Below are 18,231 nucleotides of genomic sequence, written 5' to 3'. Positions count from 1 at the left end.
CAGACTTACATACATAACAAAAATATGGTTGTATCAGTTTTTCTGGAAGTTGGACATTGACAACCACAAACAATAATTGGTGACCTGGCATGGTACTTTCTTTGAGTCATATTTGAAATTTTTAACTTTTTTGCTCGGAGTAATTTTTTGAAGAATAATGATTTTCTTGGTAAGAGTGGACACTATTTAACTCAATGTTTCTGAGATAAATCCACACAAAGCCATCATGATGAACTGGAATGGGTTTTTTTCAAACTCAAGATGTGAATAACAACAAATAGTGAAAACCAAAATTGACCCTCAATATTCAATTGCACTTTGTTGAGTATGAATAAAAAACAATTTGTTTCTAGAAAAAGTCAATTTTAAGTTGCTCTGTAGCCAGTAAAATTTTAATTTAAAAGATGTTAGTACATTAATATACTCATGCAATAATATGTTCTTTGTAAATGCAATGTAGTATTACCATTTCCATGCCATAATATAGGGAGAGTTGAGATCTCACAAAACATGTTTAACCCTGCCGCATTTTTCCAAGTCAGGAACCTCTGGCCTTTGTCAGTCTATGTATGTTTTTTTAAATTTGGGTTCATTTACATGTTTCGGAGTTAAGTGTGATGTCCATTTTGGCTCAATTGTATACATTATTGTTTAGGGGCCAGCTGAAGCCCGCCTCAAGGTGCAGGATTTTCTCATTGTTTTTAAGACCCATTGGTGGCCTTGGGCTGTTTTCTGCTCTTTGGTAGGGTTGTTGTCTCTCTGACACATTATCGTTTCCATTCTCAATTTCATCATAATAATTGAAAAATGCCTAAATATCTAATTTTGATAGCCTGTCCGCAAAAGTAATATGTTTGATTATAATTAATCTGAACTATAAAATCACAAAACCTGTAGGTAACTCTCTTTACAGCGCATTCATGCTTTGATTATGTATAGGCATAATAAGTTGTACTTTCACAGGAAAGAAATATCATTAGATTCCTCAGTATATATTGTATCCATTCAATAAACTAAATGGTGCCAAATCACTGCCTTTGTAATCACTTTGTATCTTATTCAGAAGTTAAATTGAATTTTGCTAAGTATGTGCCATCTTCATCACAAATAAAACCGGAAGACTCATTATGTTTAAAACAAATACACATAGGTCTGTCCAGTCCATCCTCTTCACTAATCAGTACTTTACTATTCTGTCCATCTTTTGATATTACTATTATTCTATGAGAGTTGTAGTCTGCTACAATAATGTTACCATACTTATCTGTACAAAGTCCTTCTGGTTGTGATAAATCCTGTTTATATTGCCAGATCTGTTTACCGGATTCATCATAACAGTATACTGCATTACCATGATAGTCACTAAAGATTACTCTGTCATTACAGTAAACAAGGTTAGCCAGGTATGATACACTCTCAATTTGCAATTGTATTGACTTCAGTGTATTTCCTTCTAAGTCTATAGTACGGATTTCATCTATATGCAAACCTACAACCAGAGAATTATTGGAGAATGATAAACCAAAGCATTCTCTGTCTAATGTGATAACTTTGGTAACTGTTTCATTCTCCATATTGAAGATTCTAATGGCTTTCTCTCTAGGATAAGTTATGGCTATAGTGTTCTGATTGATCTGTGTAACACTGTAGGGTTCACCAGGTATAGGTAACTGTTTCTGTAGTTTGCCATCAGAAGTGAGAATGTTAACTTTACCTCTCATTTCCACTACTATAACTCTTCCATCCATCAGACAAATCATGTCACTTATATCCTTGTTTATGTTGATCTCTATCTTTGTCTCAATATTCATTGTCATGTTGTTTATTTTGGATTTTTCTCGTGATTTTTCTTGTGCTTTCTCTTCACACTTGTTTCTCTATTAAACATTAATATTAAGATTAACACAAAAGATACTACATTACCTGTAACGTTGACATTAAATAATATTTAACTACAAATGTTGAAATTTTTTTACGTATGTATATGGGTAAATTTTGATTTACTAACGCTTAGAATTTAAACTTTTTTGATTGTCACAATTGAATTTTAAGAATATGAGCAGATAAAAAATGGTTGTAGTAGTTTCGATCTACAGGCATAAATTTGGACGTTTACTTATTCCCTGGATGAATTACTTTATCTGATTTCAATAAAATATTGTCCGATCTTGTAATGAAGTTTAATTTAATTTAAATGCTTAATTGACAAAATCTTTAAAACAAATAAAAAGGTGCATTTGTTTCATTTAAAATTGTTTTAAGGGAAAAATGAAAAAGATTTCACTTGCTCTCACTGACACTTTTGAGACAAGAATTTTAAGAACTTCATACTTAAATATGAACTTAAATAAAAATTTAAGGGATGTATAACTAAACTGTTTTTTATATTAACTTTTTAGGAACAACATTAAATTGCTCCCGTTCAAGAAGCTACAATGTAAAACTAGAAAGATTGAAAACAAACTTCCATTTTCAGTGCCATTAATTCATTGTAATTGTAAACATTGTATTTTTTTTTAATTTCCAAAAAGTACAATTTAGATTTAGATTCATAAGATTCCAATTTTTTTACTTTTATTGTGTTTCGAGAAATACTTTATAGTTTTCAACAAAAAATTATTACTTTTTGTTCGAATGATATTTTTTTTTAATTCTGAAGTAGAAGTCTTTTTCTGGCTTATTTGTATTTTGCATGTACTGTCTCATTCATTCAGGATCCGTGGTAGTAATAACAAAGGAGGTTGTTTGTAATAATAGGCCAAATGCATGTAACATGATGGGTGCCACATGTGGAGCAGGATCTGCTTACCCTTCCAGAGCACCTGAAATCACCCCCAGTTTTAAGTGGGGTTCGTGAAGCTCAGTCTTTAGTTTTCTTTGTTGTGTTATGTATACTGTTGTTTGTGTTTTGGTCTTTTTCTTTTCGGTCTTTAGTTTTCTATATAAAAATAAGGAGATGTGGTATGATTGCCGTAGAGACAACTATCCACCAAAGTTCAAATGAAGTGGATTTCTATTTTGTGTTTTGTATGCTGTTGTTTGTCTTTTTCTTTTCAGTCTTTAGTTTTCTATGTTGTGTTTTGTATACTGTTGATTGTCATTTGGTATTTTTCTTTTTTGCCATGTTATTGTCAGTTTATTTTCAGCTTATGATTTTGAATGTCCCTTTGGCATCTTTCGCCTCTCTTTTAGAATCTCTCTATCATATCAAGTTCCTTACTGTAGTCCATTGGTCAACACTAAAGTGGAGAAGTAGAAGACTGAAAAGAAGGCTGGGGCAAACTTCTGACAGTGACCAGCAAAAGAAAACCACATCTTTAGTCTAATTTTCAATAATTTTGTCAAAGAGAGGAGGGGACTAAAAAAATAATCTTTCCTTTTGAAAGCGGAGTAAAAGGTGATTTTTGAATACTTTTACATTCCAACAGACAGTGTTTTTGAAGGCTCATTTTGAGCAGCAACAGAATGAGATCTGACAAATACTGATACATAAATGTGATCTTTTGTATCACTGGATAATAAAATACATGTAGCTGTATATTGTTGTTATTATTGAACATTTGAATGAGGGTTTCAAATGTCTAAATTGCAAAAATTATGGGAAACTTGTACTAATGATCTCAGATTCAGTGTTTTGAAGAAATACAAGTCTTTTCTTAAAAACATATGAAATAAAATGCTCCGAGCTGGGTGCAGCTTGATACGACCGCAGATGTCGAACCCTGAACAGTTGGGGCAAGTATGGACACAACATTCAAGCTTGATACAGCACTGAATTTGGATTGTGATTAAATATTTGACACAGCATAGGTTTCTGACACAGAATGAATGTGGTCTAAGAACTTAAATTTTTTTAATTTACCTATTTAAACCATATCATTATTATTTGCTTTTATATATAAATCAGAAATAACTAATTTAAAATGGAAAATTTTAAAGAAAAAAAAATCCCTCCCCCAAATTTTTTGAACCCCCTTATGATTCATCACCCCCAAACTCAATCCCAGCCTTCCCTTTGTGGTATGGTACCTTGCAGTACAATTTCAGAGAGATCCATACACTTGAACACAAGTTATTGTCTGGAAACTAGAAAAATGCTTGTTTTTAGGCCCCTTTTTGGCCCAAAATTCCTAAATGTTTAGGCAATTACCCCCAAACTCAAACCCAGCTTTCCCTTTGTGATATGGAACCTTGTAGTACAATTTCATAAAGATCCATACTCTTAAACACAAGTTATTGTCCTGAAACTAGAAAAATGCTTGTTTTTTGCCCCTTTTTGGCCCCTAATTCCTAAAATTTTGAGGCAATTACCCCCAAAATTAATCCCAGCCTTCCCTTTGTGGTATGGTACCTTGCAGTACAATTTCAGAGAGATCCATACACTTGAACACAAGTTATTGTCTGGAAACTAGAAAAATGCTTGTTTTGAGGCCCCTTTTTGGCCCCAAATTCCTAAACGTTTAGGGCAATTACCCCAAACTCAAACCCAGCTTTCCCTTTGTGATATGGAACCTTGTAGTACAATTTCATAAAGATCCATACACTTACACACAAGTTATTGTCCTGAAACTAGAAAAATGCTTGTTTTTTGCCCCTTATTGGCCCCTAATTCCTAAAATTTTGAGGCAATTACCCCGAAAATCAATCCCAGTCTTCACTTTGTGGTATGGTACCTTGCAGTACAATTTCAGAGAGATTCATACACTTGAACAGAAGTTATTGTCTGGAAACTAGAAAAATGCTTGTTTTTAGGCCCCTTTTTGGCCCCAAATTCCTAAACGTTTAGGGCAATTACCCCAAACTCAATTTCAGCTTTCCCTTTGTGATATGGAACCTTGTAGTACAATTTCAGAAAGATCCATACACTTACACACAAGTTATTATCATGAAACTAGAAAAATGCTTGTTTTTGCCCCTTTTTAGGCCCCTAATTCCTAAAATTTTGAGGCAATTACCCACAAAATTAATCCCAGCATTCCCTTTGTGATATGGAACCTTGTGGTACAATGTCAGAGAGATCCATACACTAAAACACAAGTTATGTCTGGAAGTTACAAAAATGCTTATTTTTGGCCCCTTTTTGGCCCCTTATTCCTTAACTGTTGGTACCATAACCCCCAAAATCAATTACAACCTTCCTTTTGTGGAATTGAACCTTATGGTAAAATTTCATAGAGATCCATTCACTTAAACTGAAGTTAGAGTGCGAAAACCAATATGCCGCCGGACGACGACGCCAACGTCATACCAATATACGACCGCAAAATTTTTTTGCGGTCGATTAAAAACAACATGAAAATTGCTCCTTACTTTTTGAAAGGTCAGTTACATATACTTTTTGAGGCTTTATTTGAAACAGTACACAACGCATTTTCTTTCTTGAAATTTTATTTAGAAATCACTGGAAGATATTTTTTAATACTGGTAACAATTTTCATTCTTTCTTCAAATTTTGGTGGGAATGAAATAAATGATACTTTGTTTTAGATCAAAACACCAAGAATCTTAAACTCTAGAATCTTTAATTGAAAGATACACTAAAATATTTTCCATGCTGTAACAAAAAAATTATTACATTTTTGAAATGAGTCTTATGATAACTACAACATCTATAAAGTTCATATCAGGGAAAATACAAACTGAGTTTGCTATACACTCAAAATGAAGTCAGTGACCTCCAGTTTCTTTCTCTATATTTTTTCTCCATATTTTTTCCCCAAAATCACACAAAATTTTATGAAAAAATCACTGGTAGAACTGAATAGGCTGTTATGTCTATAGGTTGCACTTTGTTAATACAGCTGTTTCACAAACCACGCCTCTTTTGGGGGGATATATAATATTCATAGATATTTTGTTTTGTTTACGCACTGGTCCCAGATATGATCTCTATGTTTCATCTCATTGAGAGATAACTTGGGAATGTTACCAGTATAAATACACATGGATAGCAGCAAAATTGAATTATGATGTAGACCCAAAGTGATGGGATGGGTAGTACAAAATTTTAGTATAAGTTTAAACTCTTAGAAGTTTGGGGCATATAAATGTTGAAAATATGCCGCACAGCCCTATGTTTTGACCTTTGAAAAAAATAGTAGTGAATATGAACTTCCCACTATAGGATATAATTGTTTATGAAACTTCATAGTAAAAGTTGCACAGTTTTAGCCGTAAAAGTAGTTCCTATGGGAAATTGCATTGTCTATATTTACAGAAGTGCATGCAACCTATATAAGCGGAAAAAAAAAGTTTTTTGTTTTTAAATTGTATAAATAAATTTCACCATGCTACACTCAACCCTTTTTACCATTTTGGATAATTACACCCCCAAAAAACTACAATCCTTCGCTGCTTTGACATGATAATATGCAATATATAAGGTATTAAACCAGCTGGTTGACATGGTCCACATAGTAGTAATCATGGTTGTAACCAAGTTATGAGATATTGAGATTATTTCTCTTGGTCCACCTTATAGAGCTTGACATAAAGTATAAATAAGTAAATATTAAGCTTTTTGGTCCACTTATGTGAGCATGCTATACTATGTTATACTTTTTTAAAGTACCTAATACTTATAGCTTTGAAATCATTGGTGAGTAATAGCTTTAGGTTCAAAATGTTCTTCTGTAGAAGCTTTAGTATGAAGTCTGCCTCATATAAATAAAAGATTAACTTTGCAAGAAGTGGAGCACAGTTGGTTACCATAGGAATGACAATTGTTAAAAAAAAAGTCCTCTAAATGTAACAAATATGGTCAATGAAAAATCTAGCATCTTGATATCAGTTTCCGAGAACCTTTTTTGTTTTAATCTTGAGAAGTTCAAGTTTTTATGCCCCCGCCGTAGTGGAGGGGGCATTAAGTTTTACCCTTGTCCGTCTGTACGTCCGTCCGTACGTCCCAAAGTTGGTTTCCGTTCTCTAACTTTAGTTTGCCTCAACCAAATGTTATACACAATGCTTATTACCACTAAATACTGATCAAGTTTGAATTTTGGTGGCGTCACTTTTACTGTTCTAGAGTTATGCCCCTTTACAAATGGAAAAATTGCTAAATTTTTTCGTCTCTGTTCTCTAACTTAAGTTTGCCTCAACCAAATGTTATGAATCTTATACTCAATGCTTATAACCACAATATACAGATCAATTTTGAATTTTGGTGCTGTCAATTTTACTGTTCTAGAGTTATGCCCTTTACAAATGGAAAATTTGCTGAATTTTTAATTTTTTTTCTAAATATCAAGTATTTTTAAAATTGGAGTTATCTTTCTTTGTCCATGATTATAGTTGAATCAACTACAATCAATGCTTTATACAATGCAATGTTTAATTTTACACTGATAAATTAAAGCAATTTTTACCCTTCATTTCTAAAAATATTTTTTAGTATTGAAAATACAACATTTATTAAAATCTGAGACATCACATAGCAAATTATGCACATAACCACACAAATAACCGAGCAGATAAGATAAACATAATATACTAGAACATGTCGTACCTTACATCTACGTCACTAGGTCTCTGGTGGATAAGTGTTTTATCTGCTTTCATACAACATTTACTTATAATTGTGTCTCCTGGGATGACAGTAACAGAATAAGAAAAGCTGTTTCCAGCAGCAGTGTCGGTGTCAACAACTTGTTTAAGTTTGTATATAGGGTCAGTTTTAGGGAAACCAATAATGGTAAGTCAATGATATTTGGCATGCAGTTGTATAAGCATTGGCACATTTCATTCCATGAAGATTATTTATCCCTGCCCCTCATTCTTGGTCTACAGACTTTGAAACTTTTGCATAGTTTACATGTTAAATTTTGTGATTATGTTGGTTTAAGGGGAGTCACTTACATGTATGATAAGTCAAAGATATTTAATATGTAGTTGTATTAGCATTGGCATATCTTTTATTTCAGAAATTATTTGGCCCTGTTCTCTCAGTCATGGTTCATTAAATTTGTGCATTTTGCATAATTTACATGGTAAAGAATTGCTATTTTATTTTTAATATTTGAATTTTACAAATCAAAAATATAGAGGCAAGACATTTTACTGTGTCAACAGTTTATTTTGCCTTTTGACCTCATTTTCATGATTCATTGGTCAATGTTTAGTTTCATGTTTCATCTTACCATGACCTCATTTACATGGGTCATTGATTATGTTAACTTTATTTGATCTTTGTTGTCAAACTTTTATCTGAAAGATTTTCAAAGAGTATTCAATTATGATCAGTTAAGCAGGGGGGACATTTCATTACTCATAACTCAGGTTATAATTCCTATCAAGAAAAGGAAAAGTTGTTTCATTAGGGGCTAACTCAATTAGTCGGGGTTGTCCTATAGTAAATTACTCTGTCTGTCTGTCTGTCAGCACTTCTATGTCGAACAAATAAGTCAAGATAATCTCAACTCATTTTCCTTGACCTCATTTTCATATGTGCGTACCTTGCAAGGTCCTTATGCCTGTTAGGTTAGGTTTCCTTATTAAGTCCATATCTCAGATACTATAAGCAGAAGGTCTTTTATATTTGGTGTATGGAATGATTGTAATGTGTACATGTCCAACTGGCAGGTGTCATCTGACCTTGACCTCATTTTCATGGTTCAGTGGTTAAAGTTAAGTTTTTTGTGTTTTGGCTATTTTTCTAATACTGTATGCAATAGGTAAACTATATTTGGTGTATGGAAATATTTTACGATATACATGTCAGTCTGGCAGGTTTTAATTGACCTTGACCTCATTTTTACTGTTCATTGCTCAATATTAAGTTTTTTGTGTTTTGATATGCATTTCTTAAACTATAAGCAATAGGTTAACTATATTTGGTGTATGGAATGATTGTAAGGTGTATATGTCAGTCTGGCAGGTATCATCTGACCTTGACCTCATTTTCATGGTTCATTGGTCAATGTTAAGTTTCCCTGGTTAAATTTGTTTTTCAGATACTATATGCATTAGTTCAACTATAATTGAACCATTGAATGATTGTAATGTGTACATGTCTGTCTGGTAGGGTTCATCTGACTTTTACCTCATTTTCATGGTTCATTGGTCAATATAAAATTTTCATGGTTTGGACTGTTTCTTGTATACTTTAAGCAGTAGGTCAACTATATTCGGTGTATGGAATGATTGTAAGGTGTACATGTATTTCTGGCTTGGTTTATCTGACCTTGACCTCATTTTCTTGGATCATAGATATTTGACTTTGTAACAAAAAAAAAATAAAAAAATAGTGGAGACAAAAAAATTAATAACCTACTATTTCAGTTTGGTAAAAGTATAGATAATAACTTTGTTAACTTTTACAGTTAAGTATAACTACATACCTGTTAACAAAACGTCATCTAATCTCTAGGTTTTTTCAATGGAAATCATTTTCCTGTGCAGTTTTGTAAATGTATAACCTACCATGAAGCTAATTATGACATGTTAAAACCTGATTTAGGTTGTCAAGTAAACATTCAAAAGACATTGATTATACATGACCCAGATAACAGATTCGTATGATATATTGACTTTTTAAGGGGTTTAAATCTCTTGTTTGGAAAAATGTATTTTGTTATTTGTTGAATAGTACATGAATGTTTATGTTGGAAAAATTTGTATAGATTTTGAAAGAATATGTCTGCTGTTTTTTCTATTTGTTATAATTCAGTTTTTTTTTCTATTTGTTAAAATTAAAGTTTTTTTTCTATTTGTTATAACTAAGTTTTTTTTTTCTGTTTGTTATAATTAAGGTTTTTTTTTATTTGTTGTAATTAAGTTTTTTTGTAGGGGAAATATATTTTAATTATTTGTTATAAATACATTAATGTTTTGGTTGAATAAATGTTTGATATATCTGTCATGTCATTGTTTTCTTTTCAGTTTTGGATTATCCTCTATTATATTTTGTTACATTTAATTTTCAAAAATAACACATGCATCTTAGAAACAGCAGCTGTGATCATGTGGTAGCATGCATGCCTCGAGTTGCAAGAGATCATGGGTTCTCCAAATTATTAAAACTATTAAAGTTAAAAGATAAGACAGCCACAGACAAAATTTGTATGCTAATCTAGTTTTTTCTAATCTTAACCATCCACTTTTTAAATCAGTATCACACTATACTACATTTTTACATGGAGAATATACGGCCCACTCCCTCAGTCATGCTTCATTGACTTCAGTTTTTTTTAAAAGCTGACATATTCAAGGGACAATGGGAACCTACTGATCAGCTCAGAAAATATATGTTTCAAATTCTACAATATAATCATAAAGGTCTTGCATGAATATGCCTTATTGTAAGGTAAATCATACAACTGCACATACACATATAATCATTGGTCATTGAAGAATCTATAAAGAAATAACTGAGTGTATATTTAATTTAATTCTGACTGAGTCACCTAAAAGAGCCTTGGGATAGGAAGAAAAGTTACAATTATTATTAATTTTTACAATTTAAAGTTAGTAAATATGATGTTAGATCGTTTCTTCATTTCTTTGCTTTTAGGTAAAAGATATGTTGATTTGTTCTGTGGTGGCCCCTTTTATAGGAGTTTATCTGTTACTGAAGAAAATAATTCATAGGACATAGGTACCCCGTGAGTCATATAGACTGCTTGGAGTCTTTACTTTTCTATTATTTTCAAAAAATAATTTTTATGATGTATCATTATTTTTTGCAGAAGACCATCAGATACACCTAAGCTATATATAAATAGAAGAGCTGCCATGGAACATCGGTGTGAACCAGGGAATGATCCAGACTTTAAAAATTCTATTTTCTCACAGATTTATGAAGGATTGAAACCAAGAGATAGAAATAGTAAATGTTTAGACTATAGGTAGGGACATAATACACAATGGTTAGGATTTTATAGGGATCATTTGTAATGCCTATGTTAATGTTCTAAGGGATAATCAGTAAAGAGGGGGGGTCGGACCTTTAAAGGGACTCCGGGATCAGGTGTTTTTAAGCTCGGGATTTCGGGATTGATCCTTTCGGGATCCGGGAATTCTTTTTTCGAATTTCGGGATTTAAATTTCTTTTAATTCGGGACTTCAGTAGTTCATGTTTTTAAGCCTGGGATTTCGGGATCAGGACCCCTCCGACCCCCCCTCAGTAAAGTAGTGGGTTTGATAAGGCCCTAATATGGTGCCGATTTTTTTTTTAATTTTGAAACTTAGAATTTATTGACCAATATCATAATGAATAATAGCTTGAACAATTAGATAGGAATCAGGTCTTTTTTAAATTTAACGTATTAGCATAAAAAAACCCATTCTTTTCATGACCTCAAAAATTGCACAGATTTTTATTTTTCACAAAAACTCAATGAAAACAGGTCAATTTCAATTAATTTTTAGGACTAGAAACATAGAGCTCAAGCATGGATAAATAAGATTTTTTAATATGATGTTTGTTACAACAATTTACATATTTAACTTGAATATTTGGTTTGTCGAAGTTTGTGCTCTATGTTTTCTAGCCCTAAATTTGTCTGAAATTTTGACAATTTGTGAACTCACAGCTAAAATCTAGATTTTTTGGTCTATATATGTATATAGGATATAAATGTCAATCCTATGAAATAAAAAAGTTTGACAAGAACTCTTCTATTTCACTTTCTTACATGTCTTTATGTAAACTTATACCAGGTTTTATCTTGAACCATCATACTTTGAAATAATGCCCACCAAATTTATTCTTTTTAGATATAACAAGCTGAAGTAGATATTTATATATATAAGAAAATTCATTTTTATTTTTCATCATTTTGTGGGACAATGTGACATTTTGCCACTTTGTGAACCCCATTTACATTTTTTGCTTCTCTTACTTTTGCTTTCATCCATCTTCCATAAACTTTTTTCAAAAATGCATTTAAATGTCTTATATCTATATTAAAAATCATATAGATACAGAAAATCTGAAAGTGTTAAAAATGATAAGAATATCAAAATTTATCTACTTGTCACCAAATTTATCAGGTGACTTCTTTTTAGGTGATGTTTCCCTTAAATAGCAATTTTTGACCAATTAAGGATTTTTGTCTTTTAACCTGAAAAAGTAAATTGCATAGACATAAACTGTATCGTTTCATAGAGAACAAATTCAGCAATACAAGATCCAAAAAGATTCCAATATGAAGGTGTTATAGTCTTTAAAGTTTAAAAAATGAATTTGTATTTTACTATAAACAGCTGTCGTACAAGTGGGTGGTTTAGCTAGCTATAAAACCAGGTTTAACTCACCATTTTCTTTGGAAAATGTCTGTATCAAGTCAGGAATATGACAGTTTTTGTCCATTTGTTCCATTGGTTGATATAGTCAAGCATTTCTTTTTGTCAGGTTTTATGGACATTCCCCTTTTTGTCCAGCCTGCAACATTTATGTTGCGAAAGCACGACATAGCGATCCTAGAATCTCTCGTTGGTGTCAGCAGCGTTAACAATTAGGTTCAGTCTGTGGTTAAAGTTTTTTCAGACAAACTAAATACTAATTTAACTGAAACCATCAATTGACTCCAAAATAGGAGTCATTGGCCTATTTATTATTATGATATTTAACAAATTTTAGCATTTCTGCCTATTATCTTGAAAACTGTTATAGATAGTCAGAAACTGTAACAGTAAAAATAATTAGCAATACAAAATCTACAAAAATACTATGTGACTGACACCATTTGACAATATAGGAGTTATTGCCTTGAAATGTTTTTTACTAAATGAAACATTTTTTTTTCATTATCTTGAAAACTATTGTACAGATATAGTCAGCGAGCGTAAATAGCAAAATGATAAAATAAACTCATCATAGATACCAGGATTGAAATTTTATATTTACGCCAGATGTTTCGTCTACAAAAGACTCATCAGTGACGCTCGAATCAAAAAATGTTAAAAAGGCCAAATAAAGTACAAAGTTGAAGAGCATTGAGGACCAAAAATTCCTAAAAGTTTTGCCAAATACAGCTAAACTAATCTATTCCTGAGGTAGAAAAGCCTTAGTATTTCAAAAATTCAAAGCTTTGTTAACAGTTAATTTATAATTATGAACATATCAATGATAACTCAAGTCAACACAGAAGTGCTGACTACTGGGCTGGTGATACCCTCTGGGAATTAAAACTCCACCAGCAGTGGTATCGACCCAGTGGTTGTAAATAAACTCATCATAGATACCAGGATTGAAATTTTATATTTACACCAGACGCGCGTTTCGTCTACAAAAGACTCATCAGTGACGCTCAAATCAAAAATATAAGATCTACAATTGAGCCACAGGATCTAAACTAACAAGTACCTGTTTATTGAAGTATTTGCCCCAATAATTGAATGCAAATGTTTTTGATATTATTTACATTTTATTTCAAAGATGTCCACCTTTTAAACAACTGATTTAATTTATACTTAATTAGACATAAATGATCCATCGGTGTTGAAATTTTAAACCATTTAGAAAGCAAGTATTTGTCTTGTATCTAAAAAACTGTAGGAGATAGGAAAATCTGGCAGGGGAAAAATGCTCATAAAGTCAACATCTACTGATTAATCATCAAAGCTGTAAGAAGATTCTTTATTGGAGAACAATGCTTTTATAATGATTTTTATGAACTTTTAAGCATATTTATGCCATGTCTACAATAATAGAGGGCATTATGTTTTCTGGTCTGTGCCTCTGTCTGTTGTGCATTAGTTTGTCTGTCCCTAATCAGGTTAAAGCTTTGGTTAAGAATAGTTTGTGGTCACATTTACTTGAAACATTGTACACATTTTCATTATGAAAGATTTGATATATCTGTCAAACTAGGATTTTGACCAAGATTTTATGGTTCACAGAATATGGAATGAAGATAGTGCCAGTTCTTGTTTGATACTATGTTGAAAACAATAATGGATAGAGTTAAATTGTAAGCAGCAATTTAATGAAAAAAATGGATATAACCATCATTTCATTGGTCATTAACAATTTGGAAATTGAATAGGGGAGGGGCACTTGATTTTTAGGAGGTTGGCAGGGAAGGTCTTGTGAATATTTTAATTTATTTTGATTTTCCACCTAAAAATCAATATGACAGATGGTTTGCCAGATGAGAGATGCAGGCTGAAGAGCCTTGGTTTGCCAGATGAGAGATTCAGGCTGAAGAGCCTCCAGTTTTACTAATCTGCAACTAAAATATTCTGTTTAAGAATTTGAATATACAACATTTCTTTGAAAATGATGTTTTACATTTGAACAAGAGACTGCAGTTGAATATTATATTTATTTATTAAATCAATATGATGCAGTCATGTTTACACTAAATTTTCTGTTTCAGATGGTCATCGCGCTTTGACCAGTGGTGGGAGTGTAAGTTTATGTCAGAAGGTGTAATTGATCAGGGTGGAGGATTCAGGGATAGTTTATCAGATCTTTCTGAGGAACTCTGTCCTATTGCCAGTGATGCAGCTTTACCTCTGCCATTCTTCATCAGATCTCCTAACCAGGTATTAATACATTAAGAAAGGGGGAGGGTACCAAGGGAGGAGGATTCAGGGATAGTTTGTCAGATCTGTCTGAGGAACTCTTTCCTAGAACCAGTGATGCAGCTTTACCTCTGCCATTCTTCATCACATCTCCTAACCAGGTATTAATACATTAATAAAGGGGGAGGGTACCAAGGGAGGAGGATTCAGGGATATTTTGTCAGATCTGTCTGAGGAACTCTTTCCTAGAACCAGTGATGCAGCCTTACCTCTACCATTCTTCATCAGATCTCCTAACCAGGTATTAATACATTAATAAAGGGGGAGGGTACCAAGGGAGGAGGATTCAGGGATAGTTTGTCAGATCTGTCTGAGGAACTCTTTCCTAGAACCAGTGATGCAGCTTTACCTCTGCCATTCTTCATCAGATCTCCTAACCAGGTATTAATACATTAATAAAGGGGGAGGGTACCAAGGGAGGAGGATTCAGGGATATTTTGTCAGATCTGTCTGAGGAACTCTTTCCTAGAACCAGTGATGCAGCCTTACCTCTACCATTCTTCATCAGATCTCCTAACCAGGTATTAATACATTAATAAAGGGGGAGGGTACCAAGGGAGGATGATTCAGGGATAGTTTGTCAGATCTGTCTGAGTAACTCTTTCCTAGAACCAGTGATGCAGCCTTACCTCTGCCATTCTTCATCAGATTTCCTAACCAGGTATTAATACATTAATAAAGGGGGAGGGTACCAAGGGTGGAGGATTCAGGGGTAGTTTGTCAGATCTGTCTGAGGAACTCTTTCCTAGAACCAGTGATGCAGCCTTACCTCTACCATTCTTCATTAGTTCTCCTAACCAGGTATTAATACATTAATAAAGGGGGAGGGTACCAAGGGTGGAGGATTCAGGGGTAGTTTGTCAGATCTGTCTGAGGAACTCTTTCCTAGAACCAGTGATGCAGCCTTACCTCTACCATTCTTCATTAGTTCTCCTAACCAGGTATTAATACATTAATAAAGGGGGAGGGTACCAAGGGTGGAGGATTCAGGGATAGTTTGTCAGATCTGTCTGAGGAACTCTTTCCTAGAACCAGTGATGCAGCCTTACCTCTACCATTCTTCACTAGTTCTCCTTACCAGGTATTAATAAAATAATAAAGGGTGGTGGAGATAGCAAGGAAAAAACGATAAACCAAAGACAAACTGACATCAACAGTCCACAAAACACTTAATCCTTCACAGATTCTTCTACACCAAATGAAGTATTTTCATATGTTAATTTGAGTGATTTTTATGCCCCACCTACGATAGTAGTAGGGGCATTATGTTCTCTGGTCTGTGTGTCCATTCGTTTGTCCATCTGTACTTCTGTCCGGCTTCAGGTTAAAGTTTTTGGTCAAGGTAGTTTTTGATGAAGTTGAAGTCCAATCAACTTGAAACTTAGTACACATGTTCCCTATGATATGATCTTTTTATTTTTAATGCCAAATTAGAGTTTTTACCCCAATTTCACGGTCCACTGAACATAGAAAATGATAGTGCGAGTGGGGCATCCATGTACTATGGACACATTCTTATTTCACCTATACCTGTCCATGGAAGTAGTCATGGACAAACGTTTTGCTTTGTATTAAAATTAAAATAGGACACAGTGTTGGACATCTATTTAAAACTTCTATTGATTTAGTCATACTTTCTCTTTTGTCATGCAAGGTCCTTTTAAAGCATGATATTAAATTGTATTTTTGTTAATGACTACAAGAACAATTCATCTATTTAGGGGTTTTAAAAGTGTTGAATGTTTAAGTAAGATCCCCTTCCAAATAAAATATTGAGAAATTTAGGTTAAAAAAAATTACACTATTTTTTTTGTAATGCATTTCAGAGTAATTAACATGTATATATTTTATTATTTTGCTATGCCTTCAAATTGAGGATGATTCTGCATGTATATACTGGAATATTTGAATAATCTTTCTTTGTATTGACTTTAAAAAGATGCTATGAGTATTATGGTATATTTGATATGCTTTTATGTTTTTAGGTTGGAGATGATTCTAATATTCATAGGGATGTTTACATATTGAATCATCAATGTAAAGATTTTACCAAATATGAATGGATAGGACAACTAATGGGAGCTTGTCTTCGTGGCAAGGAAAATCTGGTAGGTAATGGGAGCTTGTCTTCGTGGCAAGGAAAATCTGGTAGGCAATGAGAGCTTATCTTCGTGGCAAGGAAAATCTGGTAGGTAATGGGAGCTTGTCTTCGTGGCAAGGAAATCTGGTAGGCAATGAGAGCTTGTCTTCGTGGCAAGGAAAATCTGGTAGGTAATGGGAGCTTGTCTTGTGGCAAGGAAAATCTGGTAGGTAATGGGAGCTTGTCTTCGTGGCAAGGAAAATCTGGTAGGCAATGAGAGCTTGTCTTCGTGGCAAGGAAAATCTGGTAGGTAATGGGAGCTTGCCTTTTATGGCAAGGAAAATCTGGTAGGTAATGAGAGCTTGTCTTCTTGGCAAGGAAAATCTGGTAGGCAATGAGAGCTTGTCTACGTGGCAAGGAAAATCTGGTAGGTAATGGGAGCTTGTCTTGGTGGCAAGGAAAATCTGGTAGGCAATGAGAGCTTGTCTTCATGGCAAGGAAAATCTGGTAGGTAATGGGAGCTTGTCTTTGTGGCAAGGAAAATCTGGTAGGTAATGAGAGCTTGTCTTCTTGGCAAGGAAAATCTAGTAGTTTATGGAAGCTTGTCTTCATGGCAAGAAAAATATGGTAGGTTGTTGAAGCTTGTCTTCATGGCAAGGAAAATCTGGTAGGTTGTTGCGCTTTTCTGCCTGGCAAGGAAAATCTGGTAGGTTATTGGAGCTTGTCTTTGTGGCAAGGAAAATCTGGTAGGTTATCCGAGTGTGTATTCGTTGCAACGAAAATCTGGTAGGTTATTGGAGCTAGTCTTCATGTCAAGGAGAATCTTTTAGGTTATTGGAGCTTGTCTTAGTGGCAAGGAAAATCTGGTAGGTTATAAGAGCTCGTTTTCATGTTGTTGAAAATCTGGTAGGTTATGGGAACTTGTCTTTGTGGCAAGGGAACTTTGGTAGGTTATGGGAGCTTATCTTCATGGCAAGGAAAATCTGATAGGTTATTTGAGACTTGTCTTTGTGCCAAGGAAAATCTGCTAAGTTATTGGAACTTGTCTTCTTGGCGATGAAAATATGTTAGGTTATTGGAGCTTGTCTTTACGACCAGAAAAATATGGTAGGTTATTGGAGCTTGTCTTTGTGGCAAGGAAAATCTGGTAGGCTAATGGAGCTTGACTTTGTGGCAAGGAAAATCTGGTAGGTTATCAAAGCTTGTATTCTTGTCAAGGAAAATCAGGTAGGTTATGGGAGCTAGTCTTCATGTCAAGGAAAATCTTTTAGGTTATTGGAACTTGTTTTCCTGGCAAGATAATCTGGTAGGTTATGGGAGCTAGTCTTGGAACTTGTCTTTGAGGCAAGGACAATCTGGTAGGTTATGGGAGCTTATCTTCATGGTAAGGAAAATCTGGTAGGTTATGGGAGCTTGTTTTCATGGCAAGGAAAATCTGGTAGGGTATTTGAGATTGTCTTCGTGGCAAGGAGAATCTGGTAGGTTATTGGAGCTTGTCTTCGTGGCAAGGAAAATCTGGTAGGTTATGGGAGCTTGTCTTCGTGGCAAGGAAAATCTGGTAGGTTATAATGAGTGATTTTTAAGGATCCACTTGTGCTAAAAGACTATAGTTTTTACCAAACTGT

General features: G+C 33.7%; 2 protein-coding genes across 6 annotated transcripts in view; one reads left to right on the top strand and one right to left on the bottom strand.

Annotated features, from left to right (window-relative positions):
• Positions 1-18,231, top strand: part of LOC127736803 (E3 ubiquitin-protein ligase HECTD3-like) — a 63,100-nt gene that overhangs the window by 29,233 nt on the left and 15,636 nt on the right. For all 5 annotated transcript variants that reach the window (XM_052247414.1, XM_052247408.1, XM_052247407.1 and 2 more), the window contains exons 10-12: positions 10,683-10,841; positions 14,319-14,487; positions 16,512-16,634. In XM_052247414.1, coding sequence (XP_052103374.1) covers positions 10,683-10,841; positions 14,319-14,487; positions 16,512-16,634 — 451 coding nt within the window. The remainder of the gene's footprint in view (positions 1-10,682; positions 10,842-14,318; positions 14,488-16,511; positions 16,635-18,231) is intronic.
• LOC127736939 (uncharacterized) lies at positions 843-9,503 on the bottom strand. The gene is made up of 2 exons (XM_052247506.1): positions 9,336-9,503; positions 843-1,877 (listed from the first exon to the last, which is right to left on the bottom strand). Exon 2 carries the CDS (start codon positions 1,815-1,817, stop codon positions 1,056-1,058), a length of 762 nt encoding a protein of 253 aa, XP_052103466.1. The 5' UTR covers positions 1,818-1,877; positions 9,336-9,503; the 3' UTR covers positions 843-1,055.

This window comes from Mytilus californianus, unplaced genomic scaffold (genome assembly GCF_021869535.1).
Source record: "Mytilus californianus isolate M0D057914Y unplaced genomic scaffold, xbMytCali1.0.p SCAF_1, whole genome shotgun sequence".
NCBI classification, from domain to species: Eukaryota; Metazoa; Mollusca; class Bivalvia; order Mytilida; family Mytilidae; genus Mytilus; species Mytilus californianus.
Note: the sequence above shows the minus strand (reverse complement) of the source record. Positions and strands in the feature narration are given on the sequence as shown.